Source organism: Loxodonta africana, chromosome 13 (assembly GCF_030014295.1).
Source record: "Loxodonta africana isolate mLoxAfr1 chromosome 13, mLoxAfr1.hap2, whole genome shotgun sequence".
Classification (NCBI taxonomy): Eukaryota; Metazoa; Chordata; class Mammalia; order Proboscidea; family Elephantidae; genus Loxodonta; species Loxodonta africana.
The window spans coordinates 56805397-56833285 of record NC_087354.1 but is presented as its reverse complement, the minus strand read 5'-3'; the positions used below and the strand labels follow the sequence as shown (position 1 = coordinate 56833285).

The following is a 27889-nucleotide window of genomic DNA, read 5'->3' as shown; positions in this document are numbered from 1 at the left end:
AAAAACCCACTGTCAAGTTGACTCTGACTCATAGTGACCCTATGACAAAGCAGAGCTGCCCCATAGGATTTCCAAGGCTGTAATCTTTACAGAGGAAGACTGTCACATCTTTCTCCTGTGGAGCAGCTGCTGGGTTCAAACTGCTGACTTTTTGGTTCGCAGCTGAGCACTTAACCACTGTGCCACCAAAACTTTAAATGGGAGACAAAAGTACCTACTTTATAAGAATTGTTGTAAGGATTCAATGAGAAAGTTTGTAAATTAACATATAGGGAGAGTGGTCAACAGAAGTTGCCTAAGTGGTGACAGGAGGACTGCAACGCACTAAACGAGGGCGAATCAGAAGGTTTGTGTGTCTGTCACGTTCCAGGCTAGTGCCTGTAAGGGGATAAAAAGCTCCAGTGAAGGTAACAGTCTGGTAACATGGATTATATTATTTGATTTTAACATTGTTCAGTAACCTTTCTCAAATCAGTTAATAAAAGCACTTGACCCTAACATTTCTGTTTACAAAGCCCTGTGAATTGGCAAAGATTGTTACTTTTATAGCTGTAACTTTTGATAAACACCACCATATTACAGACTAAAGCAAAAGTATAATTTTACAGCCCCAGTTCCCAAAAACATGTTTTTCCTTTCTGAGACTTTTCCATAGGATATCTTATTTTTAGATGAATATACTAAACATCGGAAACCTTGGCAGACCAGTGGTTAAGAGCTACGCTTGCTATCCAAAAGGTCGGCAGTTCAAATCCACCAGGCACTCCTTGGAAATTCTATGGGGCAGTTCTACTCTGTCCTACAGGGTCGCTATGAGTCGGAATCAACTCTACTGGGCAAAGGGGCATACTAAACATCTTCCCTTGCCACTTAGGAGTTGGAATTATTTTTGTTTTAGAGAAGAAGGAACAAATTCAGAAATGTCAACAGCCCTACAGCCAAGAGAGGATGGAGCCAGGGAAAGAATTTAACCTTCACAGTAAAAGGCTTATCTCACCAAGCTGATTGTTAGTACCCGTGTACCGGATAAGTAAACTAATTTTTAAAGAGTAGAATGAAGTAGGAATGATGGAAAGTTTGCTCAAGTTCCTAAGCTGAGCCTGATAACCTGGCCATTCCACTGCCTTTACTGTGAGCTTTGGACCTTCGTCCTCGCCCCCTTCCTCCTCCTTTCCCTGTAAAGGCCTTAATCACCCATGTCCCCGTCCACCTCTTCGCTTTTCAGGGCAATCTTAATACTGTTCAATTTGCTGCTCAAGGCTTGGGGCAGGCACACTGTCCCATTTTAAATCTTCACGTCTTGGTATTGTTTATCCGATGAGTATTTAGCGAGCACCGATCACGTACCAAACACTGTGCCTGGGGCAAACATTCATCACGAGGCACACAAGTCACGTTTACCCGTTTTCGCCTCTCCCGGGAATCTTAGTTTCTGAGTATACGCCAGGATACCCGCTCCGTTAGCATACGTTTGAGTCTCACCCCCTAACACTGCAGCCCGTGGCCCAGGGCAAGCGAGCTAAGCAACCGCTGACATATCCGGGAGGGAGCAAAGGTCAGAAAGGGTGTTTCCGCGCTGCTCCCCAGAACCCACTTCCGTCCACCCAGAACAAACGTCGAGACCGATCTGTGGGTGAGCGCGCGTCGAAATTCTGGGAAGGCGTCCTGCGTCTGCTTTCCCAAACGAGACATTTCCTGTTTGTTTTTCTTAGAGGCCAGGATTTTTAAAAAAGACAGCAGGCAGAAAAAACAACCGGTTGTTATGACAACCAAACGGGGCTAGGGAAAGTCAGCCAATCAGCGTGCGTGAGTGCCTCTGGCTCAGCCAATGGCAGGCAAGCGCTGTGCGTAAGGCCGCCCAATGGCGCACGGGCGGCGCGGCGTTTGAATCGTGGAGCTGGGCGACGTCGCGGGAGGAGCCTCGTAGGGCAGGAAAGCGACCCTAACGGCGCCCCGAAGCTTGTGCCCCTCCAGCGCGCCGTGACCCCGGCCCGGGCTGTCACCTCGCCTTCCCGGTCCCTAATGGCGCTGCTCCGACGCCCGACGGTGAGTGGGCCCCGCCACCCTCGCACGGGCCGGGGCCTCGCCCGCAGCCCCTCACCTCCTCTGCTTCCCCCCTGCTGCCAGCCTCGCCCGCACCACGCCGCCTCTCCCCGCCTGGGTCCGCCTCGGATCCACCTCCGTGCTCCGACTCTCCGTGCCCGAGGGCGTCGAGGTGGAGGGGGGCGCGTGGGGACTGCAGCCTGGCTAGCCAGCCAGCCCAGGCTCCACGCAGCGAGCGATCCCAGGTGCTCTTTGTTGGTTGAGAGGACCCCCATGCAAATCTGGGGGGTCCTTCCCTTTTCCCAGCACCCTGCCAGCTTAGGGCTCTGTTGTGGGGGCGGGGAGGAGAAGGACTGGAGGGAATTCCAGACAGTAAAGGCTCTGAGTGTTTGGTTATCAACAGTCATGGCATGTTTTCTTTTGTTTGAATTTCCCCATTATTTCTGCACCCTAAGTCTTCCTAGCCTAGTGCACTAATGTTTGGGCTTGTCCTTTTAAGAAAATTCTTTCACTCACGTGCAATAGAGATTTTACATATAATTTGTACCAATATGGCAGCCTGAGAGAAAAGGATTCAAGTTAATTTATTTCAGGTTTGCAAAAATAAAAATGTTACAATTTTTGGATATATTTCCTGTGGGCTTGAATGGTATCTGAACCTAGTTTTCCTGTGCTGAAAACGAGAGGGCCCTGACACACCTGCATTCCATGTTCTAGCTAAAAGGCTAGTTAAAAGCTGTCAGTTTTTCCTTCCAAATGAATTTAAACTTAGTCATATCACTAGGCTTCAACCCACGAACATTAAACTTTCAAACTTTTTTTTTTAATAGATAATTGCTGCTGGAAATATTGTACAGTGTGACTTTAAATAGCTTGAATACATTCAGAAAACCCTAGTGGCGTAGTGGTTAAGAGTTCAGCTGCTAATTGAAAGGTCAGCGGTTGGAATCCACCAGCCACTCCTTGGAAACTCTACGGGGCAATTATACTCTGTCCTGTAGGGTGGCTATGAGTTGGAATCAACTGGCAACAGGTTTTTTTTTTTTTTTTTTAAATACGTTCAGTATTCAGTTCATGTCCCTTTGTGGATCTGAGTCAAACTGATGAGTAATTTTTTTCTATCGCATAAAGTTCTTTAATTGTCAAGTTATTTCTGTTCAAGAGTTTTCCCCCTCCCCTCTGTCTATCCTAGTAAAAAAAAAAAAAAAAAAAAATTTTTTTTTTTTTTTTTTCCACTCAAACCCCCTGTTATGTTGATAGATTTTTTTAGGCTTAGCAGCCGAGCTCTTAACCACCAGTCCACCTGGGTTTCCTTTTTAGGATGAGGACCCCACAACTCTTAGGGATAGAATATGCTGTTCTTTCTCAAGAAATGTTCATCAGTTCTATAATGTAAACCTTTTTGTATGAATTACTTTTCCTAGCAAGTTTTGTTGCTAAGCATTTTCTGTCTGAAGCAAGTTAAGATCAACTAACAGTTTTTCTTTCCTGCAATTCCAACCTTCCCTAAATTTGAGAACTAAAACTGCTTTACCCTAGAAAATTATTTCCTTTCCAAGCATCCTTAATATAAGAGATTCTGTTCAATGGCAAGCTCATTTAAATGGACTATCATGTCTAAGGGAGCTTGTCTTATTTCTAGAATGGCACAAGAGTCAAAGCTAGTTTAGGTTTTAGATGTCTAGATTTTAAACAGCCAGGCCTGTTACAGCTTTTTTAATATTGTGTCCTCACTGCACTTGCTCTCAGTTTCTGTAAAGGAAGTCTTTAAAATAGATGCCAAATTTACGGGCTCTCTACTAAGTGATGGGTGCTGTGTGAAAAATAGTCCTTTACCTGTGAAGTTTTAAAGTTTTTCTTAGAGGCTTGCGGGAATACTCAAAATACCTTTGCAAAATGAGGGAAGGGTCTTTATTACAGATAAAGTAGATGAGTGATTTGCCTAATTTAGAGTGGTGTTATCAATCACAGGAAACCCTGGTGGTGTAGTGGTTAAGTGCAACGGCTTCTAACCAAAGGGATCAGCAGTTCAAATCCACCAGGCACTCCCTGGAAACTCTATGGGGCAGTTCTACTCTGTCCTATAGGGTCGCTATGAGTCGGAATTGACTCGACGGCACTGGGTTTGGTTTTTGGTTTGGTATCAATCACAGTTAGCGTTTTTAGGCCTAAAATGTATCTTTCCCTCTTTCAGATAGATCTGAGCATATTCACCTTTCCCAAAACTATTATGAATTTGGCTATCTGACTTAGCAAAGTATTTTAAATTGTCTAAACTCTTCCTTAATTTTTCTTTTTTTAGGTGTCCAATGATTTGGAAAACATTGACAGAGGAATTAATTCTAAAACAAAGAGCCATGTGACTATTAGACGGGCAGTTTTAGAAGAAATTGGAAATAGAGTTACAACCAGAACAGCGCAAATAGCTAAGGTAACTACCATGATGGCACTACATGTGCATGTGGAGCTGATTCTGTATAGCACTCTGTGTGTGCATGCAGGGCTGATTCTGTCTAGCACTCTGTGTGTGCATGCAGGGCTGAGTCTGTCTAGCACTCTGTGTGTGCATGCAGGGCTGATTCTGTATAGCACTCTGTGTGTGCATGCAGGGCTGATTCTGTCTAGCACTCTGTGTGTGCATGCAGGGCTGAGTCTGTCTAGCACTCTGTGTGCATGCAGGGCTGATCCTGTATAGAACTGTATGTGTACATGCAGGGCTGATCCTGTATAGAACTGTATGTGTACATGCAGGGCTGATCCTGTATAGCACTGAGGGACAAAACTTGCCAGCTTGCCCTATTCACGTCTCTTTCCTTGTAGAAAGCTCAGAACGCCAAAGTACCTGCTCAAGCCACCAAAACGAAAAATGTCAACAAACAAGTAAAACCTACTGCTTCTGTGAAACCAGTACAGATGGAAATGTTGGCTCCAAAGGTAGGAAGTTCTGAATTTACTAACATAGTTTGTGAAGTAGCCACTTTTTAGCTAAACTGAAAGAATGCCTTTGTCATTACTATAACTTTTGAAACACATTCTTCTTTGAAGCAAAAGTGTAGGAAATGAATACGTATACATTTTAGTGGTGGTACCTTAATTTAATATTATAATCTTGAATGGCAAAGCTAATTGCCTTCACGTCCAGGTAAATGCAGTGTTCTCAGAGTGCAGTGTGGTGAGCTTTATTACAATAATCCACTACAAGGATGAGCTTCCCTACAGAGGCTTTGGAAGCTCTGAGGTCTTAGACCCAAACTCATGTAAGAACAACGGAATGTCAGAATTCTGTATTTATAAGTTATAGTCTGTGTGACTGGTTCGCTCAGTTGGAATTAGAATGCTAATGGATCCGTCAGCTTGTTCACCTTCCACCGTGTTCAGGCTCATGTGTGCATTCGTTCAGAAGATCCTGTGCAATTACTATGAGACGGGTGCTGGTGCTGGTGCTGGTGCTGGTGCTGGTGCTGGTGCTGGTGCTGGTGCTGGTGCTGGTGCTGGTGCAGGTGCAGGTGCTGAGAATACAATAGCTACTCCACTCTTTCCAGTTTAAAGAATATATACTTTAGTATGTTTGAAAATTTCACATATGGAACATTGGGATGTATTTAGGGAATAAATATATTGAGCACTTACTGTATGTATCCAATGATGTTTAGGCTGAGTAAGAGATATCTTGAATTAGTGATCTTAGACAATGATGCTGGATGCCCCTTGGCAGCATGTGGGTGAATGTGTAATGACTGGGCTGATGTAAGCGCAATCCTTTGGAAGCTGTACCTACTGGAGGGAGAGAGCACCAAGGGATGGAGTGGTCGGGGAATGTCGTCATCTAAGTGGGATTTTAAGGATAGGGAGAAGCTGATAGGACAGGTGGGAGAGAGCACTGAGGGACGGAATGGAATGTCGTGGCCTAAGTGGGATTTTAAGGATAAGAAGAAGCTGATAGGAAAGAGTGTCTTTTTGGGGGGACAAAGCAATAACAAGAATAAAGGCACCAAGATGGAAATAGGCCTGTATCATGTCCTTTGGGCAAGGAAGCGGCAGCTCTGATTTGGGTCAGAAGACCTGTGTGTGTAAGCAGAAGATAAGTTGGGAAGAAGGTTACAGTGGGACCTAAGGGCCTTGGAGTTTGGGTTTTATCCTCTGAGGCAGTGTTGTGGATTGAACTGTGTCCTCTGAGAGTATCTGTTGTGAATCCTAACCCTAATCTGTGGCTGTCATCCCACTTGGGTAGGGGTTTAGCCAGTCATCACCTATGAGATGTAAAAAGAGCAGATTAGGACAGAAAAGCAAGTAGAGATGGGGGAAGATAGATGCCATGCCACATGGAGATCACCACGGAGCCAAGGAAGAGAGACAATGACCTTCCCTGGGAGCTGACAGAGAAAGCCTTTCCGTAGAGCACCCTGAATTCAGACTTCTAGCCTCCAAAATGTGAGAAAATAGGTTTCTGTTTGTTAAAGCCACCCTCTTGTGGCACTTCTGTTAATAGCAGCACTGGGTAGCTAAGACAGGCAGTAGGAACCAGTGAAAAGTTTTGAGAAGGGGAGAAATGAGCACAGTGAAGAGAGGCCAGGGAAGGGGGAGGCCAGGGAGGAGGCTGCAGTTGCCCATGCAGAGTTGATTAGGGTCTGAGCTAACCCAGCCCTGCCCCCGTGAGTGTCCTTAGTGCAGTGTCTGTGTGGATGCTAAGAGCAGCACTGACTGGGTTGAGATGTACTGCACTCCTCTCAGGGATGTCATCCCAGGGTTTTAGACGGAATAATTTGGATGTGTTGCTTGGGGTATAAGAGTGAGGCCCCATAAGCACTTGTATATTTAAGAAACTATTTAGAGAATAAATTACTGAAAAATAGGGAAGTTGGGGAGGGAAGTAGTTTTGGGGAACGTGTCTCATCTTGCTTAGATTTGTCAAGGTGACAGAGGGATATTAACCCGAAAATGCAACTGGAATGTGCCAGTGGCATCTGTGGGAGGGGCGGCTCAGGTGGCTTCCACACAGGCGAAGGCTAAAAGCAGCCTGCTCTTTATAAACAGGCTTTTAGAGGGGACCCTCCCTTGAAGATTTCCAGTGACCCCATAGATAACAACCCCCAAGGCAGGTTTTCAGACCTTGGCCCCTTAACAATTCTGCTGCATTTTATGTGCGTAATTGTCTGAATGTGGTTCTGCCCATATTTTAGGACAGTTTAGCAGGATGTTTCAAATGGTTATCCCCCGTACCCAGTAAATCTGTTTTTAAAATGATCAGAGGTATAGTAAGGACTTTTTTAAAATAGTGCTATAATGGATATCTCTTATGTAGCAGAGAAATGTGCTATAATAGGAGATGAGTTAAATCAATTTAATGGAATACTGTGCAACCATAAATATGTTTTCATAGAACATTTAAACATGTGGAAATGCGTGTAACATGAAGTGGAAAAATCAGGTTGCAACACAGCATGTACAGGTTGCAACACAGATTTGCTTTTAAAATGGTGCATTTATTCAAACTCCGAATGTTAAATCATAAATGCCAGGGATCTGTTAAAATAAAGGCAGGTAGTGTCTAAAAAAAAATAATAAAACTGCATTTACATGCAAAATATTGATGGTTGTTATTTTCGAGTATTGTGTTGGGCTTCAAGATTTAATTTCTTCCTTAAAATTTTCAAACTTCTTACTATAGGTTCATATTACTGTTAGAATCAGAGAAGGAGAAAACAAACGAAACAAAGAACCAAAAAAACAAAATGAAGAAATAGTTTACTCCTGTGACCTCTACTCTTCCTGGGTTCCCTTCACTCCGCATCTTCTTGCTGACTCCTTTTTCTCCTTTCACTCTGCCTCTCCTTGGCTGACTCCTTTTTCTCTAGATTCCTGACAAAACTGAGACCCAAGTTCATGTAAGACTCATGACTGAGGCCATGGTGTTTCAGGTAAAGAATTATGGACCTGTAACTCAGCCCTGGTGGCACAATGGTTAAGCACTTGGCTGCTAACTAAAAGGTCAGTGATTCAAACCCACCAGCCGCTGTGTGTGGGAGAAAGGTGTGTCACTTTGCTCCTGTAAAGATTACAGCCTTGGAAACCCTATGGAAACCCTTGGAAACCCTGTAGGTTTCCTGTGAGCTGGAATCTACTCTACAGCCACTATTTTTTTTTAACTCAGTTCATATGAAAATCACTTCATTGGATATTCTAAGTTGTAGAAGACATCAGGGATTAATAAACAACAGTCATTTTCAATTCAAATACACTTCTCCCTGGGGAACACAGCACAGAAGAGAATAAGGTAGAGCCCCTTCCTGGCAGGTGAGCCCCTCTGCCTGCCTATCTCCTGGTCACCGAGGTGAGCCCTCTGGGTTTTTCGTTGTCACCTGCTCTGTCTGCAGAAAGGAGCCCTGGTGGTGCAACGGTTAAGAGCATAGCTGCTAACCTAATGGCTAGTGGTAGGAACCCACCCAGCTGCTCTGCCCGAGAAAGACCTGACAGTCTGCTTCTGTAAAGGTTACAGCCCAGAAAGCTCTATGGGGCCATTTTCCTCTGTCACATGGGGTCTCCATGAGTCAAAACCGACTCAATAGCACCACCAACAACTATCTGCAGTCGTCGCTGCTCCTTCACAGCCGGTCCCAGGAGCTGTGGAGATGCCTGTTAAGCACAGCAGTTGGCAACAACATTATTAAGCTCTGGAAAGATTGTGACATAAGCCACGTATCCCTGAAAGCAGATGTTCCCAGGCTTCTAAAGGAAATCACACTACCCTTTCTTTGTAGAAGATGAAGAAACTGAATCTCCAAGGGCCCTGGCTGAGACCCTGAAGGAGTTCCAGCCATTTACAGTTATTCCCAGCAGCTTGTTTCCTGCAACTTTTGAAGAAAACAAATTGTTTTTGTTGACTCATGAGCGACTGTTTTGAAAGGAGGAAGAGGCTTTTTACTGACCACTTGTTTTCTGGACTCTGGGACAACAAGTCGAGTAAACCACCTACTCTGCCTTCAGATAGCTCCCAGTCAGGTTGGGGACTGAAGGAGTAAAGGAATGCGTTATAACAGCATTACAGAGATAGACATGAGCCTAGGAGATGTGCTGGGGAGTGGCAGCTAGAAACCCTGATGAATTTTGAAGTTTATAGATTTGATTTAATCATCAAATTCAATGATAGTCATTATTCAAACACAAGAATGTTTTGTGGCCTAACTTTCCCTCATGCAAAAACTATATATAAAAGGGGAATAAACACAACTGTTCACATTAATATAAAAGCGATTCTTAGTTTTAATTACATAAGAAATACATAGTCATAAAACATAGCAATACGAAGTCCATGGAGTACACAGAACAAGACGTCAGTTCATTTTTACTACCCTCCTACCTCCAGAATTCCATTCTGTTCCTTTCCCGGAAGCTCATGACATGACTGGATTTACCTCTCTAGATTTTGTGTGTGCCTGTGTATCTGTCTCTCTGTATCTATCTGTCTGTCTGTCTATCCTTGTTTTGTTGTACTTGGGGTCGCCGTGAGTCAGAGCCAGCTCTGTGGGAACTAACAACACCAACGTGTCCACGCATACAGGCTTCCCAGTACAGATAATGGGTCGTCGTGGTGGAACCCAGTTTTCTCACGGTCCTTTCCTGTGGCACTTCATTGACATCATTAATCTATCATAAATTTAGTCAATGAAGGAACTCTATGTTTTATCAAAACTCCATGTTGCTACTGTACATTTGCATGTGAATACAGCTCCTCCCTCTCAGTGGACACAGCTCAGTCCACTGGGCAGCCTTGTTACTGCGAGAACTTCAGGAGCTTTATGCACACTCTGCCCAGCTCATCCCCAAATGAGGCAGAATCTCACAGCCTCATTGTTTCTGGCTCTTGACCTGGCCCCTGTAACCCGCCTTGCTCATTTGTTAATCTAGTTTGAAGGTTTTTATTTCTCGGACCACTTTTGCCCTTCAGAAGTTTGTGACAGTGAATTGTACATGTAGAAATTATTGAGATGGTGTGTATTCTGTTATGTATATTTTCACACACACACACCCCCGCCCAAAACAAAACCCAAAGTTTGTGCCGGTCAGCTAGCTGGTGTGGTTTTTAACCTCGCTCACAGCAGACACTGCACAGAGGGCTGCGTGGTTGGCCCAAGGCCTTGGGAACTACCTGAGCAGACGAGCAGAACCTTGGAGAGAGTCTTAGAATAGTGCAGTTATGTTAGAGTCCAGAAGGAATTATTTCACCAACATGCAAGTTAAGAGCCAGAGCCAGTGTCCTGTCTGGTCCCGGAGGCTTTGGGATCTGGCTACACTCAGGTTCACTTCAGAGCAGAACGCTGATAAACCTCTCAGCTGGAAGGTGTGCCCATCATCTCTGCCTCCTTCAGCCAGGCTTCCTGGTACTGACCTCCCTGCCTGGGGAAGGGGCTAACGCTTTTCCTTGAAAAAGGTTTCCTTAAACTGGAGCTCCAGCAGCTTCTTAAAAGGCACATCTGATTCCATTCATCCCTGCTGAATTCCTTCAGTGGTTTCACTTCACCTTTGGATAAAATCCACACTCTTTAGCGAGGTTCTTGCTCACTTTTCCAGCCCACCTTCTCACACCTCACGTGCTGTGCTTCTACCAAACCAAACCAGCTTGCAGCTCTCTGAGTTGCCTGTATTTCTTAGCTGCCCCTGGCACTTTGCGTGGGCCTCCTTTTGCCTACTCATCCACCTCCAGGTCTTTCCCTCCCTGGGCACCTGATCCAGGTTTCTCTCCAGTTTCTCGTATAGTTCTTCTCATTGACTCCAGCCCCTTGAGGTTCTCGGATTCTTGACTAAATGGTCTGCATACCTCCTGTTCACCTGTCAGTTTAGGGCCATGGATTTCGGGGGGAAGATCATGTTTTGAGCTGTTTTTTAAAGTTTGTTGTATCCTTCCCTAACCCTGGGAACTGTAATCATTGAGCTTTAATGTAGATTTAAATTGTTTATATGTTTTATCATATAGGCTTCTCTTTGATTTTATGTTTTATTACCTCAGTCTCTGTTCTTCATAGCCTAGCAGTCCTGTTAGTTTCACTTTGAGAAGCACTCGGGATTCTTTTTAAGAGTAACGCTTTATTTATGCTTCAGTACTGAATACTCGTTTTTAACTGACTTCTGAATTTTTAATTTCTGTGATTTTTATAAACAGTCACCCAGTAAGCATAAGAAAATTAAATACTGGGTGGTACACTTGCTCAGTATTTATTGCTCCTCCTGCTTTATTCATAGAATGGAATGTGCTTTTCTGCTTCTTAGTTGCCAGTTTCTCAATTTAGAATAAATTAGTTGGAGAGAAGAAAACTTCGCACATGCAGAGCAGAACGAGCGTTTGGTAATCTCTGACCCAGATGGTTATGTTTTTTTCATTCAGTAGGTATTTATCAATCGCCTGCTCTGTGTCGGGGAGTAATAGGTGTCTGAGATATCTTAGTGGACCAAACCAATTGTAATAAATGTTAGTTTAGGGAGCTTACATTCTAGCAGAAGTAAATAGAAAATAAACAATAAACGTAACACATAAGTAAATTCTATAGTATATTAAAACAAAAACTAAACCTGTTGCCGTCAAGTCAATTCCATCTCATAGTGACCCTATGAAACAGAGTAGAACTGCCCCGTAAGATTTCCAAGGAGCAGCTGGTGGGTTCGAACTGCCAAACTTTTCGTTAGCAGCCGAGCTTTTTAACCGCTGCACTACCAGGGCTCCACAGTATATTAGAAAGTTATATATTCTGTGGGGAAAAAAAGCACTAGTAAGAGAGATTGGACATGTGTATGGGAGGGGAGTGAGACTGGAGCCAGGCTGTAATTTTAAATAGAAAGTCAGGATAGACCTTATTGAAAGATAACATTGAAGCAAAACTTGAAGGTGGTGGGGGTGTACCCACGTGGATAGGGGGGCAAGAGCATTCCTATAGACACAGCCTGCTTATGCAAGGCAGGCAGAAGCCCAGGAGGATGGAGTGGAGGAGCCAAGGGGGGAGGAGCAGGAGGTGGTTCAGAGAGGAAAAGGGCGGTCTGTACGCCATTGTGAGGACTCAGGTTTTTATTTAGAGTGAAGTTGATGTTGGTAGTTGCCCCCAAGTTGATTCCAGCTCACAGCGGTTTTCAAGGTGTGACCTTTTGGAAGCAGATCACCAGGCCTGTCTTCCGAGGTGCCTCTGGGTGAGTTGGAACCACCAAACTTTCAGCTAGTAGTTGAGCACTTAACAGTTTGTGCCACCCAGGGTTCCTAGGGTGAAATTAGAGGGTTTTAAACAGGAATATTTCTTTAAAACTTCATCTATTGTATCTTGAGGTATTTACCTTTTATTTGATATTTATTGGTTTTGGCTTTAACCCAAAAAACCAAACCATACTCGTTGCCATCAAGTTGATCCTGGTTCACAGTGACCTTATAGGGCAGAGTAGAACTGCCCATAAAGTTTCCAAGGATTTGAACTGCTGACCTTTTGGTTAGCAGCTGAGCTCTTTTTTTAAAAAATTTTTATTGTGCTTTAAGTGAAAGTTTACAAATCAAGCCAGCCTCTCATACAAAAATTTATATACACCTTGCTATATACTCTTAATTGCTCTCCCCCTAATGAGACAGCCCACTCCTTCCCACCACTCTCTTTTCACGTCCATTCCGCCAGCTTCTAATCCCCTCTGCCTTCTCATCTCCCCTCCAGATAGGAGATACCAGCATAGTCTCAAGTGTCTACTTGATCCAAGAAGCCCATTCTTCACCAGCATCTTTTTCTATTCCATTGTCCAGTTCAATCCCTGTCTGAAGAGTTGGCTTTGGGAATGGCTCCTGTCTTGGGCTAACAGAAGGTCTGGGGACCATGACCACCAGGATCCTTCTAGTCTCAGTCAGACCATTAAGTCTGATCTTTTTCCAAGAGTTTGGGGTCTGCATCCCACTGCTCTTCTGCTCCCTCAAGGGTTCTCTGTTGTGTTCCCTGTCAGGGCAATCATTGGTTGTAGCCAGGTACCATCCATTTCTTCTGGTCTCAGGCTGATGAACTCTCTGGTTTATGTGGCACCTTCTGTCTTTTGGGCTCATAATCACCTTGTGTCCTTGGTGCTTTTCATGCACCTTTGGTCCAGGTGCGTTGAGACCAATTGATGCATCTTAGATGGCCTAGCAGCTAAGCCCTTAACCACTGTGCCATGTAGATGATGCTGGTCTTTAAGCCAGTTGGCCCCACACATATTTGCCATTGAGGCTACTTCTAAGGCAGGGGTAATGCAGGTGTTTAATGTGTTGGCACAGGGTACGTCTCCCCCGCTTGAGGATGTCTCCATGAAGGAAGAGAATCTGTGCCAAGCTTTCTCTGACGCCTTGCTCTGCAAGATCGAAGACATCGACAATGAAGATGGGGAGAACCCTCAGCTCTGCAGTGACTACGTTAAGGACATCTATCAGTATCTAAGGCAGCTTGAGGTGAGCGGGTCTGTGTTTTGGTTGCACCAGCAGCGTGGAGTTTACCACACGGTTGGAAAGAGAATGAGCTCAGCTTTTAAAATTTTTAACTCCACTGACAGGTTCTGCAGTCCATAAGCCCACGTTTTTTAGATGGAAGTGACATCAACGGACGCATGCGCGCCATTCTGGTGGACTGGCTGGTGCAAGTCCACTCCAAGTTCAGGCTTCTGCAGGAGACGCTGTACATGTGCATTGCCATTATGGACCGCTTTTTACAGGTAGGCGGGGCCGGAGAAGCTTCACGCCAGCAGCTCAGCAAACACTGCACTTATGCTTTGGGGATAGAAAGCTAAGGTGAGGTACATCTGAAGGAAAGACCCAAAGCCGCTTTATGAGAAGCCCAAGATCTTCAGGTGCTAAAAAGGGAAGTCGTGGAAGAGTGACAAGCCTTGCCTTTGGTGAGGCTGACCAATGCTGGATATTTTTGTTACTGCAACCTGCTAAAAAAAAGCTGGAGGGGAAATACTGCGTCACCACAGTCATTCATCAGACAAAGGCAACATACCATCAAATGGGCTGAAAGTCCTTCGGACCCTGCTTTTCCAGGACTGCTTGCAGTTTCCAGAGTTTGGTACTCTTTAGGGTTAAGTTTTCTCACCTGGAAAGGAGTATGGCTAGATAACCTCAGAGGTTCCAGCCAGCTCTGGTATTGGATAGCTATAGCAGTGAGAAGGAGGAGGCAGAATTAAATAAGAGAGAGAGAGAGAGTGAGTGTGTGTGTGTGTGTGTGTGTGCGGTCGGCTGAGAATGTGAGGCATAAAGGAAAGAAGAATGTGAGAAAATAAACTGAGAGGCAGAAGTGGTCTTTAAAATATTCATCAGCTGCTAAGATGTGAACCACTGGTGTGTGACCCCCATAAATGACAGCCCTGCTGATGAGGACTTATTTGTTTTAGATCAACATTCGTGATGTGGGTTCAGGTAAAGCACAGGTTCTGCCCAAACAGTATAGTAATATCGTAATTATGTTTATAATAATGACCTTGAGGGATGGCAAAACCCCAAATAATCATATAAGTTCAGTGGTTTTCACTGCCTCCTCGTTGGGCAGCATAGCACGGTAATATTTTAGGTGGGTTTTCAGTAATGAGAGTTGAGGCAAGAAGAGCAAAGCCTTAGCTAAAGGAAATTAAGGGAAACGTGTCTTCCCTAGTTGGAGAGGTATACCCTGACTCCGAAGCATTATTGGAAGATTCTTCACGCTGAATGAATGTACTTTTGGTGCGGATTAAGGAAAACTTTAAGCCACCCCCTTCTCTGCCCCTAAAAAAAAAGCCCCTGGGCATCCATTAAATTTCTGCTATTTTGTTTGGCCTCGTTTCTGTTCAGACCACCTTGAATACCAATTCAGGGCTGCCACAGACACATCAGGGTGATGGGGGCAGGGCAGTGACTGGGAGCTTGGTTGTCAGGCTTGGGTTCATGCCTCATCTTCATTACGCAATAACTGAGTGATCGTGGCTGGCTTCTGAATCTCTTGTTAGGCCACCTTTTTGTAAATGGGAATAAAGATATGTACTTCCTAGGGTTTTTGTGAGAATTTGATGGGCTAATGTGTTAGTCTTAGCACTGTGCCTGGCACATAGTACTTAGTGAAGGACACTTGCCCTGGCAGCTGGTGGCACTCCCTATTCAGGTCTCCTACCCTGAAGACAGGCATGAGCAGACGATATGCAGTTCTCAAAGGCTTGGTTCCTTCTCATCGCGCTGCATCCAAAGAAGCACCCCTCTTTTTAGGTGTGACTTCTGACATATTTTTGCTTCCATTAGATTCATCCTGTCTCTCGTAAGAAGCTTCAGCTGGTTGGGATTACAGCTCTGCTCTTGGCTTCCAAGTATGAGGAGATGTTTTCTCCAAACATTGAAGACTTCGTTTATATCACAGACAATGCTTATACCAGCTCCCAAATCCGAGAAATGGAAACTCTGATTTTGAAAGACTTGAAATTTGAGTTGGGTCGACCCTTGCCCCTACACTTCTTAAGGCGGGCATCGAAAGCTGGGGAGGTAAGTGCTTCCAACTTTGTGGGAAACTTTATTTTGCTGTTTGATGTCTCGTCCCAGAAGCATCGACTTACATGCACTTAATTGAACGGAAGCTTATGAACTTGCAGGAAGCATCCCGTAGACAAGTCCTAATGCTTGCCTCATCACGTCTTAGGAGAAAAGACCTCACGCTCTGTGTCTGTGATATACTGCGCAGTAGAGCTGTGCTTGTGAGGAATGAGGAGGTTAACTGGATCTGAGTTCCTAGACCGCCACCCAGAATTTTGCAAGACGGTAGTAACAGTTGTGATTCTTACAGTCCCTGGCTGTTCTTTCATAGGTTGATGTTGAACAGCACACTTTAGCCAAGTATTTGATGGAGCTGACTCTCATTGACTACGACATGGTGCATTACCACCCTTCTAAGGTAGCAGCGGCCGCTTCCTGCTTGTCTCAGAAGGTTCTAGACCAAGGAAAATGGGTGAGTGGTGGATTTAAGAAGAAATTAAGTTATAGTTTAGGTCCTCTTGATATGAAAGGACTTAGCATTTCCACAATGCTATCCTTGAAGCACTTGTCCAAAGTGCTGAAAGAAAGCTGCTTGGAAGAATCCAGATGTCTTTCCACATGAGACTCATCGAGTGCACCACGGCACCCAAACATAGTATGAAAAAACCAAACCAAACCCATTGCCGTTGAGTTGATTCCGACTCGTAGTGACCCAATAGGACGAGAGTAGAACTGCCCCATAGGGTTTCCAAGGAGTGCCTGGTGGACTTGAACTGCTGACCTCTTGGTTAGTAGCTGTAGCTCTTAACCACTATGTCACCAGGGTTTCCAAATGTAGTGTAGAGCTGTAAAAAGAATGAGGAAGGCCACTAAGAACTGAAATGGTGTGATTTCTGGTATATTCTGTTAAACGAAACAAGTCATGAAGCACACAAGACAAGGCACGGCTGAGGCTTGACTTACTCGGCCGGTAAAGATGCAGTGAACCACCGGTAGAGCAGATAAAGTGCCTGCTCCCTGGCCCTTGTCTCATACCAGAGACCATACCGAAAAAAGGGGGGACCTGATGTTGTGGGATGTTTTCTTGCTGAGGAGCCAAATCAAGACTGGAGCCAATTCAAGACTGCAGCCAAGGGGTTTTATATTCTGCAGTTCTGAGAGTGGCAGGGCTCTCTTCTATGAGTAACTGCCTCATGACACCTCCCAGGAGACTTCGGAAGGAGAGTGGGAGGTAGTTCAAGACAGCTTCTCCAGGCCTGCTGTCCTCTCCTAGTTCAGGAGGATCACAGAGCGTTTTGCCAGGACAGGTTAACTGTGCTTCAAGTCTGTGCCCGTGTGCCTGCACCGCCTGTGTAGATACATGCAAGGTTACCAGGGGCCACAGTGGGACTGGTTTCCTGCACAAGTGCCCATGTGTCCACACAGCCTGAGTAGATACATCCAAGGTTGCCAGGGGCCACGGTGGTACTGGCTTCCTGCACAGGTGTACACAGGATTTTGCATTTTGTGTAAGAAAGAAGGGAAAATGAACCAGAAATTAATGAAAACGGGTACGTATTTGGGTGGGTGGGGATAGGGCGGAAGTTTAAGGATGGGAGCAGAACTCCTGATTGTAACTTTTTATATAATTTTGACTTTTGAGCAATAGAAATGTTTTATGTAAACCTTAAAATGGAATTAAACAGAAACAAAGTGACTGGTATCAAGTTGGTAACAGAATAAGAGGAAAGAATTTAAATAACTTTTTTTTGTTTGTTTTTATGGTGGTGAAATTTGCATAACAAAAATGAATCATTTTCAAGTGGGTGCCTCAGTGGGTGGCATTTATTACATTCACAGTGTCTTATAACCACCACCTCTGTCACGCCCCAAAACGTTTTCATCACCTCAGAATGAAGCAGATTCTCCCCGTTCCACCCTCCCTGCCCCTGGCAACCACCAGCCTGCTTTGTGTCCATCTTTCTGGGTTTTCCTGTGCCGGATATTTTATACAAGTGGAATCATGCCGTGTGTTGTGGCCTTTTGTACATTGGCCTTTTGTACGACTTTTGGTTTGAGTGCCTGTTTTCAAATGGGCTTTGAACACAGCATTCTGACTGTGCATTCCTAGAGAGATACAAAGTTAGACGAAACAAAGGAACAAAAAAGGTACAGGCACTTGAAGTTTACTTAGTAGGTCTATTGTTAATAGTAATACGGCATTGCAATTCTAAAATTCTTTTATGTCTATTGTAGGATAAAGCAAATAAATGTATTCCAGTTATTAAAGATTAAAATTTTCACTATGAGATAAAATATTTAAAAAAAAATTGAAAAACAAAAGGAAGAACCCTTATAATAAGTATCATTTGGAACAGTCAGTAAACTCACAAGAAAGAGTCTAGAAGCAATGACAACCCAGTAACAGTGAACATACCCGGTGTCCAGATCTTGGGTACCAAGCCCTGTTACCCACAAGGAACCAGGGCTTCTTAGAGAAGTGGCTGGTTCCAGAACAGCTTGTGCCAGAAAGCAAGAGCTTCTCAAAGACTAATGGGGTCATGCAAAAGGACATGGGAAATGGCTTGAAGAGGCTCTTGCCAGCCACATTTGGTTTAATTTGAGCATCAAAAAGAAAAATGACAACATTTAAAAAAATGAAAGAAGAAAGAAAAAAAAAAATCCAAGTCTTTAATGAATAAACAGGGAGGCTTTTTTTTGTTTTGTTTTAAGTAGAATGCCTGCAAATTAACGTACAGGCAGTCCCTGGGTCACAAACGGAAGGCTGACTTACGTGGCACCATACTTACGAACCAGCCCTGTAGAGCCTTTTATATTCAAGATTCAAGGTACATACAGTGGTTCGTAATAACAAACAGGTGCTACTTTGTGACATGCATCAAAACATTAAACATTATTATTATTATACTAAACATATTTTAGTGTATTGGCAAGTGTTTCATGTTTTTTATGCATAAAAAGGTACACTATATACTAAAGACAAACATTTGACTAACTGACGTTAGATACGAACTGTATCTAACTGTTCTGACGTACATACAAATTGGACTTAAAGACAGATTTAGAACAGAACTCCTTTGTAATCTGGGGACTGCCTGTAAAAAGAACGATAGTTAGAAACTCATTGTTTTTGAACCTCCAATATAATAATTGATTGAAGCAAGGATCGTTAATGGATGCCGAAATCATTAGGTGAAATAATTCTGGGAAACAAGATTCCAATGGTCTCAAAATATCACCCCACAAATACATACTAATTCCAGAGACAACCGTACCTTTAAAGTGGAGAACTCTGGCAGTTACGTCCTTAAGCTCGCGGTTGAGGTGGGCATCACCAGTAGTGAGATCACGGACTTGATGTGCCTGCCTTCTGATGCAGTAAGGAGTATGCATTACTCCCCGTGTAGCGGGTGTACTCAGAGCAGGGGGCCTCAAGAGTGGCTTCTCTGTTTATAACACACCCAAGAGGAATCTGGGCTCATTGTGACAAAGGGCACACAGCTCATGGCCTTCCTATGAACAACGCCCACACAGGTCTTCCTGCACCTCCAGGTTGCTGCTGGGTAGGGCCAGTAGGAGAGGACTCACTATTGGAGGAAAAACTGCAGCATTCAGTTGGAGAGGTTGCCAGTCCATGCATGAGCCATGGGTGAACCTCTCTTTTCAAGGGAAAAAAAATGATTGAAATGAGGAAACAACCAGACAAAGCCAAAGTACGGGACATTCTAAACATCACTGGCCTGGATGCTTCAAAAAAGTCAGTGTCAGGAACTGAAAAAGCGGAGGTGGTTTTAAGAGACTAAGGACACAACAACCAGAAGTACTGCGTGTACCTTGAGTTTATCCTGGATCTAAAAAAAATTTCCCAAAAACCATTTCTGGAGTAATTGAGGAAATTTGAATATGGATCATATACTAGATGATACAGAATCATCAACAGTTTTCTTCTGTGACAATGGTATTGTGGATAGGTAGGAAAATGCTTACTGAAACACTGAGGAGTGACATGTTATTTTCAAACATTTCGGCAAGAAGTGTGCACGTATGTATACATGGAGCGGAGATAGAAAATAGCGAACCGTTAATAATTGTAAAACAATTTGGCAGTTCCTCAAAAAGTTAAACAGAATTACTATATGACCCAGCAATTCCGCTCCTAGGTATATGCCCAAAAGGCTTGAAAGCAGGGACGTCGGCAGACACTTGGGCACCAATGTTCACAGCAGCTTTATTCACAATGGCCCAAAGGTGGGAACACCCCAAATGCCCATCAATAGCTGAGAGTGGATAAACAAAATGTATATACATCCCATGGAATACCACTCAGTCGTAAATAGACATGAAGTTCTCATACGTGCTATGACATGGACAAACCATGAAAATATGCAGAGTGAGAAAAGCCAGACCCAAGAAGACAAGTATTGTGTGATCCCACTTATATGAAATGTCTAAAACAGCAGATACATAGACTAAAGTGTATTAGTGGTTTCCAGGGTCGGCGAGACTGGTAAATGGGGAAGTACTTGTTTCTGCTAAGGATGATGGGAAAATTTGGAAATGGATCGTGTTGACGGTTTTACAGCACAGTGAAGTAACAGATGCCACTGAAGTGGACACATAAAAATGGCGGAAATGGCAGATGCTTTGCTATATGTATCCTATCGCAATAAAATAAAAATTTTTAAAATACTGACTGATGGGATATACAGATATTCATTCTGTGTTCTTTATCTTATTCTTTAAATTTTTGTGTATTTGAAAATTTTAAAAATAGTAAGTTTGAGGCAGAAAAGCCACTAGTGGTCCACGGCCCTGGGGCTGATGGCTCACTTTCGCCATGTTACTCCTCAGCCCACTGCTTGGGCTATTGAACCGGTTAACAAGAGGCTTCCCGGCTTTCTGGGAGCTGATTCCAGAATACCAGTGGTTGTGTGTTATTCCTTTTTTTCTTTCAAATTATTTTAGAATTAAAATAAATTGAGATTTATTTTCCCGTTCAATTACAAGAAGTTTGTACCGTACATACAAAAGGAATATGTTTTAGCTTTGAAATTGTACCACGTAACTCTTAAATAAAGCCAGGTTATGTATCTTGATATGTGGTAAGTCTTATCAGTCAACAGTGGTCCTTTTGCTGGAATTTCCTTCTTTGGGGAGGGCAGGTCACAAGGCTGGGCGGAGTGGCTTCTCTGGGTTCTCCCTGTTCTTTGGTGCCTGACTATGCAAGGTGGTCATGGTCTGCACGTGGAAGATTGCTCCTGTGGTGCAGTTTGGTTCTGCATCCTGAGCCTCTCCCCTGACCAGCAGTGGGAAGTCTGGGGCTGGACCTCCCTGACAGCGCTGCTGGGCAGGACCCTGACGGAGGGACACGAGGGATGGGCTGGTCCCAGGCCTTTGCCAGCACGGAACAGGCGGCGTTTTTGTTTGACTTGGTTTTCACTCTGCCCTGTCTTCATTCTTTTTCAGTGATGTCATAAAGGTGGGCAGGAAAGATTGATTACTTGAAGTACCCTGTATACCTGTGCAAGGAGCCCTGGTGGTGCAAATGCTCAGCTGCTAACCAAAAGGTTGGCGGTTCAAACCCACCCAGCAGCTCCGCAGGAGAAGACCTGGTGTTGGGCTCCTGTAAAGATCACAGCCAAGAAAACCCTATGGGGCCGTTCTGTTCTGTCAACATGGGGTAGTTATGAGTCAGGATCAACTCAATGGCACCCAGCAACAACATTCTGTGCAACCTTCTTCTTCTTTTTTTTTTTTTTTAAAAAAAAGCCTTTGACGCTTGACTTAGCCAGGAGCCTCAGAGTGTCTTAGTTTAGCCCTGTCTCAGCGCCAGAACAGACCTGGCTGTGTTAGCTTTGCTGGCACCACGGTGGCGGCTAAAGTTGTGTTTGAATTCCAGGAGGTGAGAATACTCCTTTACAACTTCTGCGTAAGTAACGTCTGCGTGTGCAGAGTGTCCTCCAACCACGTCATCTTCTCTTTGCTTGTGTCCCAGAGTTTAAAGCAGGAATATTACACCGGCTACACGGAGAAGGAGGTGCTGGAGGTCATGCAGCACATGGCCAAAAACGTGGTGAAAGTAAATGAGAACTTAACGAAGTTCATCGTAAGTACTGCTCTCTCTCCAGCTGTGGAAAGCACTGGACCGTGGGCTGTGCGTGTGTGTTTTCCTGCAAATACATTATGGCTTATGTGGGAGCCTCTTTTAGTACAGGTTGTTTATATCTTCCTAATACAGCAGGGGATGGAGCATACTGGCCAGCCCAGATTCCTTTGAAACAGAGTCGGTGGGCTGATGGTGTCATCAGCCGGTCAGCCATTCTCTGTATATGCCGCGTTCTCATACCAGCTTCCTGGGCGACTGCTCCGCAAGCAGGGAAGGCTGGTTGGCCTGCGATCGGATGGCTATGTGGAAGTCTTGGGTATAATGTTGGGTTATATCACTCAGGGCTTCATCCAGGGTCTTTTGGGACAGAGCCTAAAAGCCACCTGCCTAGTGAGCATGGTGAAGAGAGGGGTGGGGGAGGCCCTTTCAGGAAGCATCCTGGGCCTGGTGTCTGTCTCTCTGTGACCTTCCTGAGGGAGGAGTCAGAGGAGACTTGGTTCTGTCCTGTGCTTGTGTGGCACCAAATACAGGGCTTGGTGACAAAGAGCAGCATTTGTGCCACAGAAGAGCCTTGAGTGCTGCCCGCCTGCACGTGTGACTTGCTTTCTTGTAGCGTGAGCATGGTTTAGCACACTATGGTGTTAATATCACGTGCTCTCAGTGCTGAGGTGTTGTCTGCCATCTGCTAGGCACTAGCTGCCACTCGCTTTTGTTGTCCATTGTTGCTGCCAGTCCCGGCCTGTTCTGCCCTGAGGGCACTGTGGTAGGTTGCACACATCCCCCATCTCTGCTAGCTTATTATGACTGGAAGCCTCCTTGGACCTTGAAGTCATTGGCTCCCTCATCACCTGTGTTACCTCATGGGCCTCATTCTTTAGCAGGTGTGACGGAAACAGGAGGAGCATGTTAGGGCTGTCTGGAGATATGGGTCTTGCCTAGATACTTGTCAGTTAGACTAGGAATGAGGGAGGTAGAAGCTGGGAGTCCTGACGCCTGCTAACCGCCGACAACTTCCGCAGGCCATCAAGAATAAATACGCAAGCAGCAAACTTCTGAAGATCAGTGCGATTCCTCAGCTGAACTCCACGGCTGTCAAAGACCTGGCCTCACCACTGATGGGAAAGCCATAGGCTGCGGGGCTCAGGCTGGCAACTCTTCACTTTGTACATAGTCCTTGGGTCTGTTCCACGAAACCTTTCTGAGACCTACTTTCTAAATGTATATTAAGGAAAAATAAAGCTATTGATTTTTCTTAAGGTATTCCGTGCGTTTTCATTTGTGCACTCTCCATGAAGAAATCAGTGTCAGTTTGCTTTGACTAATTTTTTTTTTTTTTTTAGCTATCGTGAATAGCACATACATTGTTGCCTTTGTGGCTTTAGGGAAGACCTCCCTACCATTTCTCAAATGGAAAAACTAGAACTTGGCTTCCAAACCAAAAAAACCGCTGCCATCTAGCCTATTCTGACTCATGGTGACCCTATAGGGCAGGGTAGAACTGCCCCATAGGGTTTCCGAGGAGCACCTGGTGGATTTGAACTGCCGACCTTTTGATTAGCAGCTAAGCTCTGAACCGCTGTGCCACCAGGGCTCCAAGAACTTGGCTTCAGTGAACACTAACTCATCCCTAGACTTCTTGAATGTAAGAGGGTTGATTCATTACACAGTTGAAAATGGAAGGATAACCATTTCTCTTTCTTGAACTTACTTGATTGCTCCCTAATTCTTACATAGGAACACCCAGCCCCTGGGGTGCTGGCTGCCGGAGTAACCCTCATGATGGGTCTCTCAAAGGCACGGCTGAGATCAGGAATAGCTGTCCTGAGGGGCCACTGCCGGAGGAACAGAATGAGCCTGTGACATCCATTAAAGCTCCTGTCATGCCGTTTCAGCTACATTAACCAAACCCAGTGTGTCGAGTTGATTATGACTTATAGCGACCCTGTAGGACAGAGTAGAACTGCCCCATAGGGTGTCCAAGGCTGCAAATCTTTAAGGAAGCCAACTGCTACATCTTTCTCCCGCAGAGCAGCTGATGAGTTTGAACTGCCGGCCTTCTGGTTACCAGATGAGCACTTTAACCAGTGCTCCACCAGGGCTCTTTCAGCTACATCGTGGGGCCCTTCCTGTGCCTGTGGGCATATAATCACATTTAACATTGTTTTCTAAGGGAAAATGCCTTCTGAGTCTCCAACTACTAACTTTTTAAAAAACCAAAAATATAAGTGAGTCTCTTATAGCAAAAACTTCCCAAACCGGGTTCACAAAATGTACATTGGTGTTCTGAGAGAAGAGTTGATCAAATAAGTTGGGAAACATTGTAGCCCTTTGGAAGATTTCTAAAAGGCTCTGAGAAGCTTTCCAGTACATCTAGTTAACTCTTCATTTGTCCTAGAGTTCACTAAAAATTGCCTTCTACTTGGCTTGACAGTGAACTCAGCAGGTGCCCGGTTCTGTGATTCAGGAATGGCTTGAGTGTGACTGCACCCGTGGAGGAGAAGCTGGTTCTGATTAAGGTTTGCATCTCACCTTTTTTCTAGGCAGACCAGAGTCGCCTGAATAGTATGTCTTTAACTGCAAGTTTTGAGCATTTAGAGGAATTTGGAATCTTTATATGGTGAAAACCTAGTGTCATGGATTAAATTGTGTCCCCCAAAATAGGCTTCAACTTGGCTAGGCGATGATTCCTAATATTGTGTGGTTGTCCTCCATTTTGTGATGTGATGTAATTTTCCTATGTGTTGTAAATCCTAACCTCTGCCTGTGGTTAATGAGGCAAGATTAGGATATGTTAAAGAGGATTAGGGTGGTATGCAACACCCTCACTCAGGTCACAGCCCTGATTGGATATAAGGGGAGTTTCCCTGGGGTGTGATCTGCATCACCTTTTACCTTACAAGAGATAAAATGAGAGAGAAGGGAGCAGAGAGAGGGGGACCTGACTACCACCAAGAAAAAAGTGCCAAGAAACAGAGTGTACGCTTTGGATTCACGGTCCCTGTGCTGAGAAGCTCCTAGACCAGGGGATGACTGATGACAAAGACCTTTCCCCAGAGCCGACAAGAGGCTTCACCAGGAGTAGGTGCCCTGAATTCAGACTACTAGCTTCTTGGACTGTGAGAAAATAAATTTCTGCTAGTTAAAGCCACCCACTTGTGGCATTTCTGTTATGGCAACACCAGATAACGAAGACACCTAGTAATTGCTTATAAAGTTTTATGACTATCCTTTGTTAAGTTAGTGAACCTTGTTCCCATGGGCAGACTTAGACCAGCTTAGTTGTGTAAATGGTAATGAAATGAGACTGTGAAGGGAGTTTTCCTGTCTTTGAAAAGCAAAGTTGTTTCCTGGGGACATTTGAGCTCAACTTCTCACGAAGAAAAGGGTAGGTTTTGTAGACATATTTCAAAAGCATAGCTTCTTTATTTTTAATTTGCTCAGTTAAATATTAAGTAGCCTGACTTGGGAAGTTCTTCAGGGTGTCATAAAAAAAGACCATAAGGTATTTCCTTATGTGCCATAGCAGACTCCCAAAAGTAAAGTCTTAGTAATGTGAAATAAGCTGCAAAAATAAAATCATAATGTCACAGAAACACTGAAATTAGAAAAAGCGATGATGTGACCACAAGTATAGAAAAGCACAAACCCTGAAGTCAGATTGCTTGGGTGTGATTCTACTTACCAGCTTCGTGACATGTATGCCTCAGTTTCCATATCTTTAAAAGGGGGATAAAAAGGAGTGTCTACCTCAACAATAAGCTCAAGCATAACGACGATTGTAAGGATGGCTCAGGACCGGGCAGTGTTTCGTTCTGCTGTATATAGGGTCGCTATGAGTCAGAACCAACTCGACAGCACCTAACAACATCAAGCACTTAGCACAGTATCTAGCACAAAGGACGTACTCAAACATTCAACCCCTCCCCCCCGCAAAAAAAAACAAAACCCATTGCCATTGAGTGGATTCTGACTCATTGAAACCCTGTAGGACAGAGAACTGCCCCATAGGGTTTCCAGAGCTGTAACTTTTTTTTTTTTTTAATTGTGCTTTAAGTGATAGTTTATAGCTCAAGTTAGTTTCTCATGCAAAAATTTATACACACATTGTTATGTGACCCTAGTTGCTCTCTCTATAATGTGACACTCCTCTTTTCCACCCTGTATTTCCTGTCTCGCTCCTGTCCCTTTCTGCCTTCTCATCTTGCCTCCGGACAGGAGCTGTCGAAGGCTATAATCTTTACAGGAGCAGACTGCCACATCTTTCTCCTGCAGAATGGCTAGTGGGTTTGAACTGCCAGTCTTTAAGTTAGCAGCTGAGTGCTTAATAACCACCAGAGCTCCTTACCATTGCCGTTGAGTCAATTCTGACTCATCGTGACACTATTGGACAGAGTAAAACTGCCCCCATAGGTTCCAAGGCTGTAATCTTTAGGGAAGCTGACTGCCATATCTTTCTCCTGCAGAGTGGCTGGTGGATTTGAACCCTGACCTTTGGGTTAGCAGCTAAACACTTAACCGCTGTGCCACCAGGGCTCCTCTTCAAAATTAGCTGCTGTCATTCTAAGAAGAAGGGTGGTGATCTAGAAAGAGATGTGCTCAGGAGATTCAAAGACATATTAAACTCAGCTCTTGCCCATCAAAGGGTGTACAAATCTGTTTGTTGAGTTCTATTTGTTTTTTTTTTTTTTGAAAGATATTAGCTTAAACGATGATACATTAGACTGATTAGCAAACTCCTAAATAATTGTTGAATTGTAAACAAAATGATTAGAAGTATGACCCTTGGAGTCAGATCAGGGTCCAAATCATGGCTTCCCCACTTAAGAGCTGGGTGACCTTGGGCAAGTTAATGAGCCATATAAGCCAGTCTTCTCATCAGCAAAGCGTAGATTTTAGATCGGGCAATATTGATTAGAGGGGTACTCAGAGGGGAAGGTACCATACAGTAGGAAGGAAAGGCTTCAAGATTCGCTGGTAGAACTCAAAGCCCGTTACTAAGGTGGGACCGAAGGTCATCTAGGCCTCAGGCAAGAGGCAAAACAGGGGGAAAGGGGGCAACTCTAAAAAAGGTTCCTGCTTTTGGCCACAAAAGTGAGGGGTGACAGGAACAAGAGCTGGGATCTCCACTGAAGACACACTGTACGCTCTTCTCCTGACTGCCTTGAAACCTGCCCTTCTGTAAAAGAAGTACTAGTGACTAGAGGAAAACTAGACTTAGCCTGGCTAGCTCCATCAGGGAAGGTGTGGGAGGGAGCCACAGAGGGAAGGAATCTAGATTATGTATAATGCATACTCTGGGGCAAGTGGTGGAGTCGGTAAATCTAATAAATGCACATCCATATTGTCTCTCACTTGTTCTTGGGAGTATCACTGCCTGCAAAGAACCAGGACTCCGAGGAGGACTAAGCCCTCTTCCCTACTGCCCTGTGTAAGCTGCCTAAACTGCTTACTGAGCTGACTGTGCTCAGCCAACATCCATGCCCTCTTCTTCCTAGGATTTTAACCAGAGACTCCCAGCCCCCCTTACAGTTGGAGGCCACGTGACTAAGTTCCTGCCTGTAGGATGAGTAGACATGATGTGTGCAATTTCAGGGAACATCCTTAGAAAGGAAACTGCACTCCTGGTCCTCTCCTCCTCCACGGGGGTGGATGCAGTGATGGTGGGGAGTCAGGCTTGACAATACTTTGGGGTTTGCACCCTTATGGGGAGGATAACCTCATAAAAAAGGCTCCTTTGTGCTTCCCAACTGTGTCTCAGACTTGTAGGACAGGTGCCCTTTTATATACTGGGTTGAGGGAGCCAGTTTTATCCTCCCTGCCACCCCTCTCGTTCCTCAGCAGTTACCTTCTGTTTATAAATGGTGGTCTGGTGAACCTTAGGGGCCCTGGAGACTGAGGAGTCTGTGAGGTCAAAGCTACAAAGGATGTTATTTGCCTTTTTTTCACTTTGTCTCAGCAATTCATGGTGGAACCTTCACGAGGCTACAGCACATAGAACATCACTCTGCAGTTAACTGAATGTGTATCCTTGTGCTTTAAAAGTGTTTAATTTCTAACATGGCAGATATTGACAGCTATAACCAACTCTGGTGGCATAGTGGTTAAGTGCTAAGGATACTAACCAAAAGGTCAGCAGTTCGAATCCTCCAGGCATTCCTTGGAAACTCTATGGGGCAGTTCTACTCTGTGCTATAGGGTCGCCATGAGTTGGAATTGACTCGACGGCAATGGGTATATAAACAACATAAGCCAAGTTCTGTGGGGTT

At 44.5% G+C, this 27889-nt stretch overlaps 1 protein-coding gene and 1 non-coding gene across 2 annotated transcripts; both read left to right on the top strand.

The window, feature by feature from the left end:
• The first annotated feature begins 1906 nt into the window (after positions 1-1906).
• Positions 1907-22895, top strand: CCNB2 (cyclin B2). Its single transcript, XM_003418397.4, has 9 exons — positions 1907-2046; positions 4346-4474; positions 4864-4977; positions 13310-13480; positions 13582-13740; positions 15293-15529; positions 15849-15989; positions 21513-21623; positions 22643-22895. The coding sequence occupies exons 1-9, from the start codon at positions 2023-2025 to the stop codon at positions 22751-22753; spliced, it is 1197 nt and encodes a 398-aa protein (XP_003418445.1). The 5' UTR covers positions 1907-2022; the 3' UTR covers positions 22754-22895.
• Positions 18925-19051, top strand: LOC111752879 (small nucleolar RNA SNORA11). The gene has a single exon (XR_002787775.1). It is a non-coding gene; the product is annotated as a small nucleolar RNA SNORA11 (small nucleolar RNA).
• Positions 22896-27889: the final 4994 nt, after the last annotated feature.

Bases quoted from the DNA above. Each gene is read 5' to 3' on its own strand.
- CCNB2 (XM_003418397.4), top strand. From the start codon at position 2,023: ATGGCGCTGCTCCGACGCCCGACG. The intron at 2,047-4,345 runs GTGAGTGGGCCC...TTCTTTTTTTAG, and splicing joins CGCTGCTCCGACGCCCGACG to GTGTCCAATGATTTGGAAAA. The intron at 4,978-13,309 runs GTAGGAAGTTCT...GTGTTGGCACAG, and splicing joins TGGAAATGTTGGCTCCAAAG to GGTACGTCTCCCCCGCTTGA.